Raw genomic sequence first — 18,514 nt, 5'->3', positions numbered from 1 at the left:
CCTGCTACTGTCCTCCCTTCCACTGGCTGTTATGTTCAGCTCATAGTGTCTCCTGTTACTGTCCTCTCTTCCACTGACTGTTATGTTCAGCTCATAGTGTCTCCTGTTACTGTCCTCTCTTCCACTGGCATACTGTTATGTTCAGCTCATAGTGTCTCCTGTTACTGTCCTCTCTTCCACTGGCTGTTATGTTCAGCTCATAGTGTCTCCTGTTACTGTCCTCTCTTCCACTGACATACTGTTATGTTCAGGTCATAGTGTCTCCTGCTACTGTCCTCTCTTCCACTGGCTGTTATGTTCAGCTCATAGTGTCTCCTGTTACTGTCCTCTCTTCCACTGACTGTTATGTTCAGCTCATAGTGTCTCCTGTTACTGTCCTCTCTTCCACTGGCATACTGTTATGTTCAGCTCATAGTGTCTCCTGTTACTGTCCTCTCTTCCACTGGCTGTTATGTTCAGCTCATAGTGTCTCCTGTTACTGTCCTCTCTTCCACTGACATACTGTTATGTTCAGCTCATAGTGTCTCCTGCTACTGTCCTCCCTTCCACTGACTGTTATGTTCAGCTCATAGTGTCTCCTGCTACTGTCCTCCCTTCCACTGACTGTTATGTTCAGCTCATAGTGTCTCCTGCTACTGTCCTCTCTTCCACTGACTGTTATGTTCAGCTCATAGTGTCTCCTGTTACTGTCCTCTCTTCCACTGACTGTTATGTTCATGTTCAGCTCATAGTGTCTCCTGCTACTGTCCTCTCTTCCACTGGCTGTTATGTTCAGCTCATAGTGTCTCCTGCTACTGTCCTCTCTTCCACTGGCTGTTATGTTCAGCTCATAGTGTCTCCTGCTACTGTCCTCTCTTCCACTGACTGTTACGTTCAGCTCATAGTGTCTCCTGTTACTGTCCTCTCTTCCACTGACTGTTATGTTCAGCTCATAGTGTCTCCTGTTACTGTCCTCCCTTCCACTGACTGTTATGTTCAGCTCATAGTGTCTCCTGCTACTGTCCTCTCTTCCACTGACTGTTATGTTCAGCTCATAGTGTCTCCTGCTACTGTCCTCTCTTCCACTGGCTGTTATGTTCAGCTCATAGTGTCTCCTGCTACTGTCCTCTCTTCCACTGACTGTTATGTTCAGCTCATAGTGTCTCCTGCTACTGTCCTCTCTTCCACTGGCTGTTATGTTCAGCTCATAGTGTCTCCTGCTACTGTCCTCTCTTCCACTGACTGTTATGTTCAGCTCATAGTGTCTCCTGTTACTGTCCTCTCTTCCACTGGCATACTGTTATGTTCAGCTCATAGTGTCTCCTGCTACTGTCCTCTCTTCCACTGGCATACTGTTATGTTCAGCTCATAGTGTCTCCTGTTACTGTCCTCTCTTCTACTGACATACTGTTATGTTCAGCTCATAGTGTCTCCTGTTACTGTCCTCTCTTCCACTGACTGTTATGTTCAGCTCATAGTGTCTCCTGTTACTGTCCTCTCTTCCACTGACTGTTATGTTCAGCTCATAGTGTCTCCTGCTACTGTCCTCTCTTCCACTGACTGTTATGTTCAGCTCATAGTGTCTCCTGTTACTGTCCTCTCTTCCACTGGCATACTGTTATGTTCAGCTCATAGTGTCTCCTGTTACTGTCTGCCCTTTCACTGACTGTTATGTTCAGCTCATAGTGTCTCCTGCTACTGTCCTCTCTTCCACTGACTGTTATGTTCAGCTCATAGTGTCTCCTGTTACTGTCCTCTCTTCCACTGGCATACTGTTATGTTCAGCTCATAGTGTCTCCTGTTACTGTCTGCCCTTTCACTGACTGTTATGTTCAGCTCATAGTGTCTCCTGTTACTGTCCTCTCTTCCACTGACTGTTATGTTCAGCTCATAGTGTCTCCTGTTACTGTCCTCTCTTCCACTGACTGTTATGTTCAGCTCATAGTGTCTCCTGTTACTGTCCTCTCTTCCACTGGCATACTGTTATGTTCAGCTCATAGTGTCTCCTGTTACTGTCTGCCCTTTCACTGGCTGTTATGTTCAGCTCATAGTGTCTCCTGCTACTGTCCTCTCTTCCACTGGCTGTTATGTTCAGCTCATAGTGTCTCCTGCTACTGTCCTCCCTTCCACTGGCTGTTATGTTCAGCTCATAGTGTCTCCTGCTACTGTCCTCTCTTCCACTGACTGTTATGTTCAGCTCATAGTGTCTCCTGTTACTGTCCTCCCTTTCACTGACATACTGTTATGTTCAGCTCATAGTGTCTCCTGCTACTGTCCTCTCTTCCACTGACTGTTATGTTCAGCTCATAGTGTCTCCTGTTACTGTCCTCTCTTCCACTGACTGTTATGTTCAGCTCATAGTGTCTCCTGTTACTGTCCTCCCTTCCACTGACTGTTATGTTCAGCTCATAGTGTCTCCTGTTACTGTCCTCTCTTCCACTGACTGTTATGTTCAGCTCATAGTGTCTCCTGCTACTGTCCTCCCTTCCACTGACTGTTATGTTCAGCTCATAGTGTCTCCTGCTACTGTCCTCTCTTCCACTGGCTGTTATGTTCAGCTCATAGTGTCTCCTGCTACTGTCCTCCCTTCCACTGGCTGTTATGTTCAGCTCATAGTGTCTCCTGTTACTGTCCTCCCTTCCACTGACTGTTATGTTCAGCTCATAGTGTCTCCTGCTACTGTCCTCTCTTCCACTGGCTGTTATGTTCAGCTCATAGTGTCTCCTGTTACTGTCCTCTCTTCCACTGACATACTGTTATGTTCAGCTCATAGTGTCTCCTGCTACTGTCCTCCCTTCCACTGACTGTTATGTTCAGCTCATAGTGTCTCCTGCTACTGTCCTCCCTTCCACTGACTGTTATGTTCAGCTCATAGTGTCTCCTGCTACTGTCCTCTCTTCCACTGACTGTTATGTTCAGCTCATAGTGTCTCCTGTTACTGTCCTCTCTTCCACTGACTGTTATGTTCATGTTCAGCTCATAGTGTCTCCTGCTACTGTCCTCTCTTCCACTGGCTGTTATGTTCAGCTCATAGTGTCTCCTGCTACTGTCCTCCCTTCCACTGGCTGTTATGTTCAGCTCATAGTGTCTCCTGCTACTGTCCTCTCTTCCACTGACTGTTATGTTCAGCTCATAGTGTCTCCTGCTACTGTCCTCTCTTCCACTGGCTGTTATGTTCAGCTCATAGTGTCTCCTGCTACTGTCCTCTCTTCCACTGACTGTTATGTTCAGCTCATAGTGTCTCCTGCTACTGTCCTCTCTTCCACTGGCTGTTATGTTCAGCTCATAGTGTCTCCTGCTACTGTCCTCTCTTCCACTGACTGTTATGTTCAGCTCATAGTGTCTCCTGTTACTGTCCTCTCTTCCACTGGCATACTGTTATGTTCAGCTCATAGTGTCTCCTGCTACTGTCCTCTCTTCCACTGGCATACTGTTATGTTCAGCTCATAGTGTCTCCTGTTACTGTCCTCTCTTCTACTGACATACTGTTATGTTCAGCTCATAGTGTCTCCTGTTACTGTCCTCTCTTCCACTGACTGTTATGTTCAGCTCATAGTGTCTCCTGTTACTGTCCTCTCTTCCACTGGCTGTTATGTTCAGCTCATAGTGTCTCCTGTTACTGTCCTCTCTTCCACTGACTGTTATGTTCAGCTCATAGTGTCTCCTGCTACTGTCCTCTCTTCCACTGACTGTTATGTTCAGCTCATAGTGTCTCCTGTTACTGTCCTCTCTTCCACTGGCATACTGTTATGTTCAGCTCATAGTGTCTCCTGTTACTGTCTGCCCTTTCACTGACTGTTATGTTCAGCTCATAGTGTCTCCTGCTACTGTCCTCTCTTCCACTGACTGTTATGTTCAGCTCATAGTGTCTCCTGTTACTGTCCTCTCTTCCACTGGCATACTGTTATGTTCAGCTCATAGTGTCTCCTGTTACTGTCTGCCCTTTCACTGACTGTTATGTTCAGCTCATAGTGTCTCCTGTTACTGTCCTCTCTTCCACTGACTGTTATGTTCAGCTCATAGTGTCTCCTGTTACTGTCCTCTCTTCCACTGACTGTTATGTTCAGCTCATAGTGTCTCCTGTTACTGTCCTCTCTTCCACTGGCATACTGTTATGTTCAGCTCATAGTGTCTCCTGTTACTGTCTGCCCTTTCACTGGCTGTTATGTTCAGCTCATAGTGTCTCCTGCTACTGTCCTCTCTTCCACTGGCTGTTATGTTCAGCTCATAGTGTCTCCTGCTACTGTCCTCCCTTCCACTGGCTGTTATGTTCAGCTCATAGTGTCTCCTGCTACTGTCCTCTCTTCCACTGACTGTTATGTTCAGCTCATAGTGTCTCCTGTTACTGTCCTCCCTTTCACTGGCTGTTATGTTCAGCTCATAGTGTCTCCTGTTACTGTCCTCTCTTCCACTGACTGTTATGTTCAGCTCATAGTGTCTCCTGCTACTGTCCTCTCTTCCACTGACTGTTATGTTCAGCTCATAGTGTCTCCTGTTACTGTCCTCTCTTCCACTGGCATACTGTTATGTTCAGCTCATAGTGTCTCCTGTTACTGTCTGCCCTTTCACTGACTGTTATGTTCAGCTCATAGTGTCTCCTGCTACTGTCCTCTCTTCCACTGACTGTTATGTTCAGCTCATAGTGTCTCCTGTTACTGTCCTCCCTTTCACTGACATACTGTTATGTTCAGCTCATAGTGTCTCCTGTTACTGTCCTCTCTTCCACTGACTGTTATGTTCAGCTCATAGTGTCTCCTGCTACTGTCCTCCCTTCCACTGACATACTGTTATGTTCAGCTCATAGTGTCTCCTGTTACTGTCCTCCCTTCCACTGACTGTTATGTTCAGCTCATAGTGTCTCCTGCTACTGTCCTCCCTTCCACTGACATACTGTTATGTTCAGCTCATAGTGTCTCCTGTTACTGTCCTCTCTTCCACTGACTGTTATGTTCAGCTCATAGTGTCTCCTGCTACTGTCCTCCCTTCCACTGACATACTGTTATGTTCAGCTCATAGTGTCTCCTGTTACTGTCCTCTCTTCCACTGACTGTTATGTTCAGCTCATAGTGTCTCCTGTTACTGTCCTCTCTTCTACTGACTGTTATGTTCAGCTCATAGTGTCTCCTGCTACTGTCCTCTCTTCCACTGACTGTTATGTTCAGCTCATAGTGTCTCCTGCTACTGTCCTCTCTTCTACTGACTGTTATGTTCAGCTCATAGTGTCTCCTGCTACTGTCCTCTCTTCCACTGACAAACTGTTATGTTCAGCTCATAGTGTCTCCTGCTACTGTCCTCCCTTCCACTGACTGTTATGTTCAGCTCATAGTGTCTCCTGCTACTGTCCTCTCTTCCACTGACTGTTATGTTCAGCTCATAGTGTCTCCTGTTACTGTCCTCTCTTCCACTGACTGTTACGTTCAGCTCATAGTGTCTCCTGTTACTGTCCTCTCTTCCACTGACTGTTACGTTCAGCTCATAGTGTCTCCTGCTACTGTCCTCTCTTCCACTGACTTTTATGTTCAGCTCATAGTGTCTCCTGTTACTGTCCTCCCTTCCACTGGCTGTTATGTTCAGCTCATAGTGTCTCCTGTTACTGTCCTCTCTTCCACTGACTGTTATGTTCAGCTCATAGTGTCTCCTGTTACTGTCCTCCCTTCCACTGGCTGTTATGTTCAGCTCATAGTGTCTCCTGTTACTGTCCTCCCTTCCACTGACTGTTATGTTCAGCTCATAATGTCTCCTGCTACTGTCCTCCCTTCCACTGACATACTGTTATGTTCAGCTCATAGTGTCTCCTGTTACTGTCCTCCCTTCCACTGGCTGTTATGTTCAGCTCATAGTGTCTCCTGCTACTGTCCTCTCTTCCACTGGCTGTTATGTTCAGCTCATAGTGTCTCCTGCTACTGTCCTCTCTTCCACTGACTGTTATGTTCAGCTCATAGTGTCTCCTGTTACTGTCCTCCCTTCCACTGGCTGTTATGTTCAGCTCATAGTGTCTCCTGTTACTGTCCTCTCTTCCACTGACTGTTATGTTCAGCTCATAGTGTCTCCTGTTACTGTCCTCCCTTCCACTGGCTGTTATGTTCAGCTCATAGTGTCTCCTGTTACTGTCCTCCCTTCCACTGACTGTTATGTTCAGCTCATAATGTCTCCTGCTACTGTCCTCCCGTCCACTGACATACTGTTATGTTCAGCTCATAGTGTCTCCTGTTACTGTCCTCCCTTCCACTGGCTGTTATGTTCAGCTCATAGTGTCTCCTGCTACTGTCCTCTCTTCCACTGGCTGTTATGTTCAGCTCATAGTGTCTCCTGCTACTGTCCTCTCTTCCACTGACTGTTATGTTCAGCTCATAGTGTCTCCTGCTACTGTCCTCTCTTCCACTGGCTGTTATGTTCAGCTCATAGTGTCTCCTGCTACTGTCCTCCCTTCCACTGACATACTGTTATGTTCAGCTCATAATGTCTCCTGCTACTGTCCTCCCGTCCACTGACATACTGTTATGTTCAGCTCATAGTGTCTCCTGTTACTGTCCTCTCTTCCACTGACTGTTATGTTCAGCTCATAGTGTCTCCTGCTACTGTCCTCCCTTCCACTGACATACTGTTATGTTCAGCTCATAGTGTCTCCTGCTACTGTCCTCTCTTCCACTGGCTGTTATGTTCAGCTCATAGTGTCTCCTGCTACTGTCCTCCCTTCCACTGACTGTTATGTTCAGCTCATAGTGTCTCCTGCTACTGTCCTCTCTTCCACTGACTGTTATGTTCAGCTCATAGTGTCTCCTGTTACTGTCCTCTCTTCCACTGACTGTTATGTTCAGCTCATAGTGTCTCCTGTTACTGTCCTCTCTTCCACTGGCATACTGTTATGTTCAGCTCATAGTGTCTCCTGTTACTGTCCTCCCTTCCACTGACTGTTATGTTCAGCTCATAGTGTCTCCTGTTACTGTCCTCTCTTCCACTGACATACTGTTATGTTCAGCTCATAGTGTCTCCTGTTACTGTCCTCTCTTCTACTGACATACTGTTATGTTCAGCTCATAGTGTCTCCTGTTACTGTCCTCTCTTCCACTGACTGTTATGTTCAGCTCATAGTGTCTCCTGCTACTGTCCTCTCTTCCACTGCCATACTGTTATGTTCAGCTCATAGTGTCTCCTGTTACTGTCCTCTCTTCCACTGACTGTTTTGTTCAGCTCATAGTGTCTCCTGCTACTGTCCTCTCTTCCACTGACATACTGTTATGTTCAGCTCATAGTGTCTCCTGCTACTGTCCTCTCTTCCACTGACATACTGTTATGTTCAGCTCATAGTGTCTCCTGTTACTGTCCTCTCTTCCACTGACTGTTATGTTCAGCTTATAGTGTCTCCTGTTACTGTCCTCTCTTCCACTGACTGTTATGTTCAGCTCATAGTGTCTCCTGTTACTGTCCTCCCTTCCACTGGCTGTTATGTTCATGTTCAGCTCATAGCTGTTTTTTTTCTCTCTTTCTGTTGTCTGAAGGTCAAACCAAGTGTTATAATAGTCTGAGTCTGGAAAACCCATCCCCCTCTCTCTCTACTCTCTCCCTCCAGTATTACCTCTCCCAGCTCTTTCTGACACCTACCCATGATCCCCCTCTCTTTCCATTTACTTTAACCAGCATTCTCACCCCCTGCGCACCGGCCAACACGGGATGTCCATGGACGTTGAGAAGTAGTTGAACTTTGCTCAGTCCACCCTGGCCTTGATGTTAAGGCCCACTGAAGGGCCGGACTGGACCAAATCGCCACCTGACATAGATGTATGATTCACATTTGGATAGCACAGTACAATACAATACTGTACCATAGAGTGCAGTACAGAAAGGTAGAGGTTAGTACAATAGAGTAGAGTATACTCTACTTTACTCTTCTCTACTGTGCTCTGATGTGCTGTACTGTGATGTCCAAACTTGTGAAATGACATTCATATCCATAGTTATGCATTTTTTGTGTAGTACAGATCTGGGACCCATGATGTAACTCAAACTCAAGGTGCCATGTCATAGCTGACACCCCAGTTTTTACGTTATTGCATAAAAACCTGAGGGAGATTTTACCGCTATTACGTTACCAAAGTTTGCATTCTGCACAGTTAAATTCATTTTTGTCAATTTTTCAGTGGAAATTGTTAAACGTATGCCTTGATTTGTATGTTTTGTTCGACTTTTAAGGCCGTGGTTTTTGTTTGGCATACATTTTAACACGAAGACGCTGAGTCAAAGCGTAATTCTGTTTCTGTGGAATTGCCATTTAATATTCGGAGTGGTGCAATTCTATTTATTCAGAACAGGATCTTGTAACTAATTCAGTCGTGATGGCTGCAATCAAATGCAACGGGAGAGTTTGTTCTCTAATTGGTTGATTTATCGCAGGCGTAACCGGAAAGAGGCCAAACTCTAAATCACCACAAATGTAATTGAAGTTTTATAAAAACAAACAGTGGCTCTGATGAAAAAAAAAAAAAAAAAACAGAATTCAATCTGTAGCTGTACTTTTTAAAAAAAATGTAAGATTTTTAAAAAAACATTTTACCCCTTTTTTCTCCCCAATTTCATGGTATCCAATTGTTGTAGTAGCTACTATCTTGTCTCATCACTACAACTCCCGTATGGGCTTGGGAGAGACGAAGGTCGAATGTCATGCGTCCTCCGATACACAACCCAACCAGCCGCACTGCTTCTTAACACAGGGCGCATCCAACCCGGAAGCCAGCCGCACCAATGTGTCAGAGGCTACACCGTGCACCTGATAACCTTGGTTAGCGCGCACTGCACCCAGCCTGCCACAGGAGTCGCTGGTGCGCGATGAGACAAGGACACCCCTACTGACCAAGCCCTCCCTAACCCAGACGACGCTAGGCCAATTGTGCGTCGCCCCACAGACCTCCCGGTCGCGGCCGGTTACGACAGAGCCTGGGCGCGAACCCAGGGACTCTGATGGCACAGAGCCCCTTAACCACTGCGCCACCCGGGAGGCCTAGCTGTACTTTTTCACACAGTCTAGCCTAGGCTACTATCTGTGTTAGAATTCACCTCGACGTTTATTATCTGCTCACTGCGAGCGTGCTGTTGCAGTGTACTCAGGGGAGTAAGTCAAGTTGCATGCGTGTGGAGTGGTTCATTACCTATATATATTTATATTTACCTGTTTATTTACCTATTTACAGTGTGCGTGTGTCTTTGCTCACGTGCTTGTTAAGAGTTTTTGCTCCAGTGAATAACAGCGCCATTCAATACCTGAAGGCCGTAGTGTTAATACACTTTGTGCTTAATACACTTAATATGCTTAATACTGCACAAATTCAGTTTTCCTGCTCGCTCATCCGTCTCCATCAGGCTGTCCTGCACCTCTACCGGTCTTCTGGGAGGGCCCGTCAGTCTGTGTGTGGACTGTGTCGACAGGAGGAGTTGTCACCCGGGACCTCTGCTCTCCTTTGTGTGTACCCGAGTTCTGCTGGGCCTAGGATCACAATGGATCCAGGTCTATTCTTATCTCTACGCTGTGTGGCTTGGCCCATCTGCTGGAGCCAGCCCTGCAGTCTTAACATGGGCTGATAGGCCTCTCTGATAGCTGTCCACCACTATCAGCTTGGCTCTGAAGTGTTTGGCTGGCATGCAGAGGGAGAGGAGCTCAGAGCTCAGCCACCCATGGGAATAGTCCAGTGAGCGACAAGGCTGCATTAGACACATTTACACTGATATGAGTCACCACACCGACAGGCTTTTTGGGTCACTGGAATCTAATCAAGAAAACAGAGAGATAGGGAGAGAGAGAGAGAGCAGTGAGGGGTGGAGGGGTGGGGGGGGAAATCATGTGATAAATACTGTGCCAATCAATACAGAAGATTTCTTATTAAATGTAGTTAAGGTGAACTCTTGTGAGGGCTTAAGCAACGGGTCTGGGTTGGAGGGCGAGATAGAAAGGACGATAGTGAATTACATTTACGCGATAAGGCTGAGAACACGTGAGTTTAAACGGTAGCTAGTGGTAAAGGTTGGAGGAAAATTAGGGGTGGTGTGTGTGTGTGTTTGTGCATCGTGGCCATAATGTGAATGGCTTAACTGCTTAATTGTTTGTTCCCAGCAGTGTCTCTGTCCCTGTCTGCCTTAGTGGCTTTCTTCATTATTAATGAACCCTAATTACCAGCATCCTGGACATCTGTGCAGCCCACCCTGCTCTCCTCTTTCTATCACTCTCACTTTCTCCTCCAGTCAAAGGAAGGAGAAAAAAAACAGGATGGCAAGCTGTTTTCTCTCCATCGCTCCACGCTGCTATTCGTCACCCCTTATCTGTTTCTCTGCCCTTCCTCACCTCTGTCCCTTCCTCACCTCTGTCCCTTCCTCACCTCTGTCCCTTCCCCCTTCTCTGTTCCCATATTTTTCTCCTTCGAAAAAGAGCTATCTGGTTCTTACCCAACATGCTTTTCTCTGTCTGTCCCCGTCTGCAGGAAGCTGTTGGAGGTGAAGGTCATTGATGATGAGGAGTATGAGAAGAACAAGACCTTCATCATCCAGCTGGGGGAGCCTGTGCTGCTGGAGATTGGACGGAAACACGGTCAGTGCAGAGCAAAAAAGGAGCAGCCCTGTGTTATCTCTGTCAGTTGCAAATGGTCTGTTTCACACGATCAGTCATTGGAAAAACACACCGGCTGTATATAAAGGATAGAATGGTTGTTGTGGAAGTGCTGTAGGTTTTATTTGACCTCGGCAGTTCCGTGTTGTAAGTGATACGGTTGTGGCACATAGAATCACAACACATGACATCCTTAACCAGTAATTTTTTTTATTCCAAATATAGTTATGTTGCTTTCTTACTTTCAAACATTATATTTTTAACGTTTTCTATACAGATGAAAGCCTCAGTAACACACAAAAATATATATTTACACACACACACTCATTTAATGTTCTCAGTGCCTTTGTCCTGCAACGTGATACCCACGAGAAAAAATGTTTTACCCCCCCCCCCCCCCCCCCCCCCCTCACGGAACTCTGTGTATCGATGCATCGGTATACTATTTATTCTCAGAGCATTCATTTGATAAGTCAATTACATAGCATTTTTGTATACCGGTACATATTATATATCAATAGGTTGATATTGAATTGTTCCTTTGCTTTCACAGGCGACTCCAATGACAACAAGCCAGCAGGAACTGATGAGGAAGAGGTGTCCAAGATGGGCTGTCCCAGCCTAGGAGAACACACCAAGCTGGAGGTGGTGATCGAGGAGTCCTACGAGTTCAAGGTAACCCACAAAAACAAACACCCACATACGTATGCGTCCTTTCTACTCTGTTCCCCTCTGTCCTCATCTGCCCCCCCCCCCCCCCCCCCCCCCCCCCCCCCCCCCGTCGTCCCCCCCCCGTCCCGTCCCATCCCGTCTCAGCAGCATACTATTTATTAAAAGCATGTCTTCTGCCAGTTAGAGATCACTGTCTCATTACTCCTGTCGAGCCCCCACTCCCGCCTCCCAAGGGGAGACAGTGGGGACAGAAAGGCCAGTCAGGTCATCTGCACTGAAACCAACAGATGCGTCCTTGCCCTCTGTTAAAGATTACTAAACAAACAAATGTAGTAAACAAACAGGGCAAGATGACATTGCACACAGCATTAACATTAGACCAACCCTGACCTCATCCACCCCATACAACACTTCTCTATCCATTCTATGAATTGATAACTCTATTTTACGATAGCTGAAATCTGATTGTCGTTATTTTCTTGCTTTTTTGTTTGTTTGTGCATGTATTCTTGTGTGTTTGTTGGTGTGTGTGTGTGTTTGTTGGTGTGTGTGTGTGTGTTTGTGTGTTTGTTCATGTGTGTGTGTGTTTGTTGGTGTGTGTGTGTGTTTGTTGGTGTGTGTGTGTGTGTGTGTGTGTGTTTGTGTGTTTGTTCATGTGTGTGTGTGTGTTTGTTCATGTGTGTGTGTGTCTGTTTGTGTGTGTGTGTAGAACACAGTGGATAAGCTGATCAAGAAGACTAACCTTGCTCTGGTGGTGGGCAGCAGTAGCTGGAGAGAGCAGTTTGTCAATGCTGTCACTGTCAGTGCAGGTGAGTGCCTCTCTCCTTCACTCCTACCATCTCTGGGGCTGACTCATTAAAGCTGCATGCTCTTGCATTAATGGAGAGTCAGAGGTGTGTTGTTCAGGGCAGAGAAGTCACATTCTACTTTAGGAGCAGTAATGAAGTCACAGACATGCAAGTTGCTGTTCGAGAATTTATAGATACAAGTTGAAGCAACAAAAGGATCATGGATTTTGAAACGGTGTAAACACCTATCTCTTTCTCTCTCCCAGGTGATGATGATGAGGAGGAGAGTGGGGAGGAGCGCCTGCCGTCCTGTTTCGACTACATCATGCACTTCCTCACAGTGTTCTGGAAGGTTCTGTTCGCCTTTGTCCCGCCCACAGAGTACTGGAACGGCTGGGCCTGCTTCTTTGTGTCCATCTCCCTGATTGGTGTTCTGACGGCTGTGACTGGGGACCTGGCCTCTCATTTTGGCTGCACAGTGGGGCTCAAGGACTCTGTCACTGCCGTAGTATTTGTGGCCCTGGGTACTTCCGTTCCAGGTGGGCGCCTGTCTATCTCTGTGTAGTCTCTCTCTGTCAGACTTTCTCTGGGCTGTATCTGTCTCCGTTGTCCCAATTTTAAACCGTGCCAGAATCACTAACTGTTTTCTAACCAGCTATTTCTGCTTCCTGCATGTTCTCTCAGACACCTTTGCCAGTAAAGTGGCGGCCATCCAAGACCAGTACGCTGACGCCTCCATCGGCAATGTAACAGGCAGTAATGCAGTGAATGTGTTCCTGGGCATCGGTGTGGCGTGGACCATCGCGGCCGTCTACTGGAAGACCAAGGGCAAGAAGTTCCTTGTGCAGCCAGGCTCGCTGGCCTTCTCCGTCACCCTGTTCACAATCATGGCGTTCGTGTGCGTCCTGGTGCTGATGTACCGCCGCCGGGCCGGGGTGGCAGGGGGCGAACTGGGGGGCCCGCGGACCGCGAAACTCCTCACCTCCCTCTTCTTCTTCTCCCTCTGGCTCCTCTACATCATGCTGGCCTCCCTGGAGGCCTACTGCCACGTGCCAGGCTTCTGAGAGACAGAGAGAGAGACAGAGAGAGAGAGACAGAGAGAGATTGAAGGAGAAAGCTTGTCTCCAATTGTTTACATGTCTATCCCGCTCATTTCTGTGTACTTTTCTGAGTGTTATGAAGTATTTCTATTGTTATTATTATTGCTACAGTGGTTACTTGACTCTGAAGACTTCTATCCCATTTAGAATGACGTGGATGGCAGCCTTAGTCATTCTGTTGGAAGCATACTGGGACCAGCTAATGACTTGATGTATATCTTGGGAGGACTCATGCCTTGAGGCGTAGCTTTGTCTAACCAGGCTGTCTGCACAAATGAGGGGGAAAAAATGACCCTTGACTCTTCTGAGTATGCTCCCGTTTTGTTTATAGCCTATCCTGAACCCTTAGCTATTTCAGCCCCACTGCCTCTCTCCTGCATCTCTGCATTCAGATAGAGTACGGCCCTAGTAAATCAGTCTGAATGTCTTGGAGATGACGCACACTGACTCAGAGATCAGAGCCGGATCAGATCTTCCCTCTCCCCGTGTCTTAACGTTGGTTCCTGGTTGGCCAACTCTCGAACCCCTGATGCCCACCAAGCACAATCATTCCCATGAAGATTCTCAGCCTCTGCCCTGAACATTGACTACTTCCCCCACCCCCATCCTAACCCTCTCTCTTATTTTTCAACAACGTCATGTGGTTGTCTTGTGGATTTTTTGGGGGGAAATGATGCCAAGATAGTAAAGATGTTTGAAAAATCGAAGTGTTTGTAGATAAAACATTGCCATATATTATCTTGGAACACGGTCTGAAAAGCGAACTTGTGATGGGGGTTGTGAAGTGGAAGAACAACAGTTTGTATGGTACTGCATTAGAATTAGTAGCCACTGAGAGCAAAAAATAATGTCAGATGCCATTCAGGAAATGGAGATCAGTTGAACCAAGCTGTTGCTGTTTGTTAATAAGATTAATGTTCATATTTATTATCTCAAACTATTTATTGTATATCATGTAAAAGATAATACTCCTGCTAGTTGTGTACATCTGGGAGAGTGAGATTGTGAGTGTGTTTTTTTGCATGTATTGAGTGAAGAATTGAATGATAGAAACATTTGGAAGTATTGTATGTAACATTTTAATATGGCTATCATCATGAGTGAAAGTCTAGATGTGATTCCAAGCTAAGCACAGTAAAATATGAGTATCACTGCCTGGTTCCCTGACCAAGACTCTGTCTGGGGACAACCTCTTAGTCTTGTGAGGACTTCTTCCAATAGCCTTTTTTTTTTACAGGACACTAATCAATGTGAGACAAGACCTGCCAGAGTTTTCCTGCTTCTTGAAAAGTGTGCTTTGAAGTATACATTTGGGACCATGTTGAAGCAAATTTTTTTCCTAAGGTTTTGTATGAGTGTGTGAGCGTGTTGATGTGGATAATTCAAGGTATTTGTACTTCTTGTCTTCAGAGTTTGATGGAAGGCATGCCTTTATACCATCAAAAAATGTTTACTCAAGGGGGTATGGATTTCAATGATGAAATGTCTACACTTCTGAGTTATGTTCCCAGGAATCCTCTCCCCAAAATGTTTTCTTAGTCTCCGTCCCGTTCAGGCTTTGAACATATTTCTGCTCCATGTCAAAGCCCTGCATAGGAGTAGAAACAGCGTTTCTAAAGCCTAAAGCGTTTGTTTATTTCCTGAACATAGCACACACATTCCAATATACAGGTTTGAAAATGGTAACAAAATAACTATGACAATACTGTACTGTTATGAAAAAAAAAGACCAAACAAACAAATGATTGCCAAACCTTCCTATAATTTGCATAAGGACCGTGTGTAGACCTCATGTTTGAAATCTAGGATCCTCCGATCCATTCTTTTCATTTCTAGATGTGTTCCTAGTTACATGATCATTGCTGCTTTTATTTGGATTCATATGCACGCTAAATGTATGATCAATGGAAATAAAAGTTGTTTATTTATCATTTATCAAAATTGAGTTTGGTTTATTCCTTAATCGGGACTCGGATCCCTTTTCAATCATAACTGGTGGTTGAGCTTACAGGACACGTCAAAAATGCAGTCCCCTGCAGAGAGAAACGTGTGTTTGAATCAGGAAGGTAAACATTGTTTTGTTGAATTTGAACTGCATTTGGCAGTGTAAAAAAATGTGCTTGACTGGGTACCACTGTATGACTGATTGAGTAGGTTCAACAACCCAGTTACTGTACAATCTTAGAAAAACACATGGACACATGGAACCCAAACGGGTTCTACCTGCAACCAAACAGGGTTCTTCAAAGGGTTCAAAGAGTATGCCACACCTGACCCATCTCTGCGCATGAATCAGCTCTGAAATCTTCCACTGTTCACTTTTTATTCACCATAAGAGAGTCCATAAATAACTTTTCTTACACAACATAATCATTAAGCGTAGTCTCTGCGCCCTCATTTCCTCACCCTCCTCCATCTGCTCTGATCAACCTGGAACATATGCTTCAGGAAGTTTTCACGTCGCTTGTTGTGGTTAGGCATCCCATTGGATTACACACCACAAGCAGGGAATTAAACCTTGTACTCTAACCATCTCAGTGGAGTCCCCGTTTCCCCACAGACAAGACGTTTTCCAGGTCTGTAACAAGGAGGGATGTCTTTGACGTTAACCACTTTTCTTTAATGTAGATCCTTGTGCTGCGACATCAGCTTCAAGTAGAGTGAGCATTCTACAGGAATCCTACAGAAATCTTACAGGAATCCTACAGAAATCTTACAGGAATCCTGCAGGAAAAAAATCTACAAGAATTCCTGCAGTTGATTAGTTACATGTAGTTAGCTAACCTTAGCTGGTCTTTGGATTTCATTCACTGAACAGTATTAGAACACATTTTAAAACAGTCTCAGAGTTTTCAAGCACAAATCGGAGTCAGCTCTGAAGTCATAGTCTGACTCAAGTCACAAATCTGAGTCAGCTCTGAAGTCATAGTCTGAGTCAAGTCACAAATCGGAGTCAGCTCTGAAGTCATAGTCCGACTCAAGTCACAAATCTGTATTTTTGCGCCTTAGGTGTAACTCAAGTCTGAGACGCAAGTCCCCAACTCTGGCAGCGTGTAACTGAAATCAACTGTGGGGATAGTAAATCTGCCTCGACTGAATGCCTGTGTCTCTCAAATAAGATCCTGGAGGCCACGACCAAAGTCAAGGTTATGCTAATTAAGCCACAGAACGCCTCAATTTGGGCAACTGTGACTCTGTTGGAGTGAAACCATGGCACCTGTGTACCCTGCAGCACCTGGCACGATTCCCTCTTCCCTCCAATCCCCTCTTTATCAGTTGGTCTTTCCCCTATTACCCATTCGATGCTGGTTACTATGGTGTCTCATCAGTGGAATGCTATTTAATGATCTCGCTCTTATCTATGAGAGTAGCAATGCATTTCAGTCATTTAGATGCTGGGCCCGCTGCAGCCGGATGTCAAATGTCACAGCTCAATTGTTATTCCAGACAGTTTTCAGTATCAAGAGTTGGTTTGACACCAAGCACAGCACAGGAGGGTAAAAATCACAATTAAATTTCAAGAGAATGTATAGTCGATAGGAACAATCAATCGACTACTAGCTAGCACAGCAATGCATATATTATTCATTACGGTCTATTGGATACGACACATAAATCACAGAAAAACACAACGTCACAGTGCATCCTTCATATTCATGTTGCTGATATTGTCTTTAATCAGATTTGTTTTGGGACATCACCAGGAATACTGTAGGAAAAGGATATTTGTCATACAGAGACATGAGTAGCCTATTGGTTCCCTCAGGTATGGGGCACCCCTGGGAGGGAGGTTTCCTGCTCTGGAGCTTCAAAAGGATTTCTCTGGTCACTAGGCAACAACAAAAGTTTATGTGCTTATATTTCAAAGTGTGTATAATACATTTATTCATATACTTGTAGCAAATACAGGCAATATAAAGTGCGCACCTCTGCATGTATTTTTAGTACTTCTTGTTGCTAGGCGACCTCTCAAAGAGTCATTGTCTTTCTGTCATTGCGTTGTCTGATGTCAGTGCAGTGAGGTGGGCGTGTTGGTTGTAATTTCCATTTAAGGTCATTCTCCTCGTCTCTCTCTCACTCTGACTCACAGCATATAGAGTAAATTAGCTATTGTGAAGCAGTTCTTATTCAAACCAAAATAGCTATCTCTTCATTTTTGATTAGGAATGTCATATTGTTGGAATGCAGAGAGAGGGACCCCAGGAATAGACTTGGAGAGCCTGAACGCAGAGAGAGAGCGAGAGAGCGAGAGGGTGAGAGAGAGAGAGCTCAGAAATAGACTCGGGGAGCCTGAATGCAGAGAGAGAACTAGAGAGAGCGAGAGCGTGAGAGAGAGAGCTCAGGAATAGACTCGGAGAGCCTGAACGCAGAGAGAGAGCTCCGGAATAGACTCGGAGAGTCTGAACACAGAGAGAGAGTGAGAGAGAGTGTGAGATAGAGCTCAGGAATAGACTCTGAGAGCCTGAACGCAGAGAGAGAAAGAAAGAGAGCGAGAGAGAGCGAGAGCGAGAGCATGAGAGAGAGAGCTCAGGAATAGACTCGGAGAGCCTGAACGCAGAGAGAGAGCGAGAGAGAGCGAGGGAACGAGAGCTTGAGAGAGAGAGAGAGCTCATGAATAGACTCGGAGAGCCTGAACACAGAGAGCGAGGGAGAGAGCGCGTGAGAGAACGAGAGCTCAGGAATAGACTGGGAGAGCCTGAACCCAGAAAGAGAAAGAGGGAGCTCAAGAATGGACTTGGAGAGCCTGAACCCAGAGAGAGAGCAAGAACTCAGGAATAGAGTAGGAGAGACTGAACCCAGGGGCGGATGCCCTAGGATAGAGTCATGATAGAGCCCCCATGAGGAAAGTTTAGCAGCACAACAACTGTATGATATAATGGCATATTTATTTTTATGATGAAGTGCAACTTCCTATGTAAAGAGTCTTTTGAGAGATGCACTGTTTGTGTCGTGCTCTGTATTATATTAGTATGGTGCTATGCCCTGAACTCTCTCAGTTGATATTGCTATATTTGGCTGTCCGGTTTGTCTTTTCAGCAATGCTGCGATAATCTGGCCTTGGTTTTATGAAATACTATTTGACATAAATACATATTCAACACCAAGTGGTCGACTCAACTGAAACGTTCAGTAATTGTCATGTAGTTTGTGGAAGTTCAACCAGGAAGGGTTGTCTGAATGCTCGTTTAACATCATCCAGTAAACATAACATAATTCACTTTGTTTCCTTTTCTACGGGTTTAGTGGGAAGGCATACAAATGGTCATCTTGTTTATTCTCCTCCTTCCTGTTAGCCATGTGCGGAACGTCATTCGCCTATTTACTATAGCCTATAAGCACGGCACAATTATGCACATTCCGCACGCTTGCTGTTTAACATATGG

The 18,514-nt window shown here is 45.6% G+C and overlaps 1 protein-coding gene across 4 annotated transcripts in view; it reads left to right on the top strand.

The window, feature by feature from the left end:
* Positions 1–15,071, top strand: part of LOC110533974 (sodium/calcium exchanger 1) — a 56,948-nt gene extending 41,877 nt beyond the window's left edge. For all 4 annotated transcript variants that reach the window (XM_036990386.1, XM_036990385.1, XM_036990384.1 and 1 more), the window contains 5 exons: positions 10,446–10,552; positions 11,124–11,245; positions 11,952–12,051; positions 12,297–12,569; positions 12,715–15,071. In XM_036990386.1, coding sequence (XP_036846281.1) covers positions 10,446–10,552; positions 11,124–11,245; positions 11,952–12,051; positions 12,297–12,569; positions 12,715–13,094 — 982 coding nt within the window. In that variant the 3' untranslated portion in view covers positions 13,095–15,071. The remainder of the gene's footprint in view (positions 1–10,445; positions 10,553–11,123; positions 11,246–11,951; positions 12,052–12,296; positions 12,570–12,714) is intronic.
* Positions 15,072–18,514: the final 3,443 nt, after the last annotated feature.

The sequence above is a fragment of the Oncorhynchus mykiss genome, chromosome 10 (assembly GCF_013265735.2).
Source record: "Oncorhynchus mykiss isolate Arlee chromosome 10, USDA_OmykA_1.1, whole genome shotgun sequence".
In the NCBI taxonomy this organism is placed as follows: domain Eukaryota; kingdom Metazoa; phylum Chordata; class Actinopteri; order Salmoniformes; family Salmonidae; genus Oncorhynchus; species Oncorhynchus mykiss.
The sequence above is the reverse complement of the archived record's forward strand: the minus strand, read 5'-3'. Positions and strand labels throughout refer to the sequence as shown.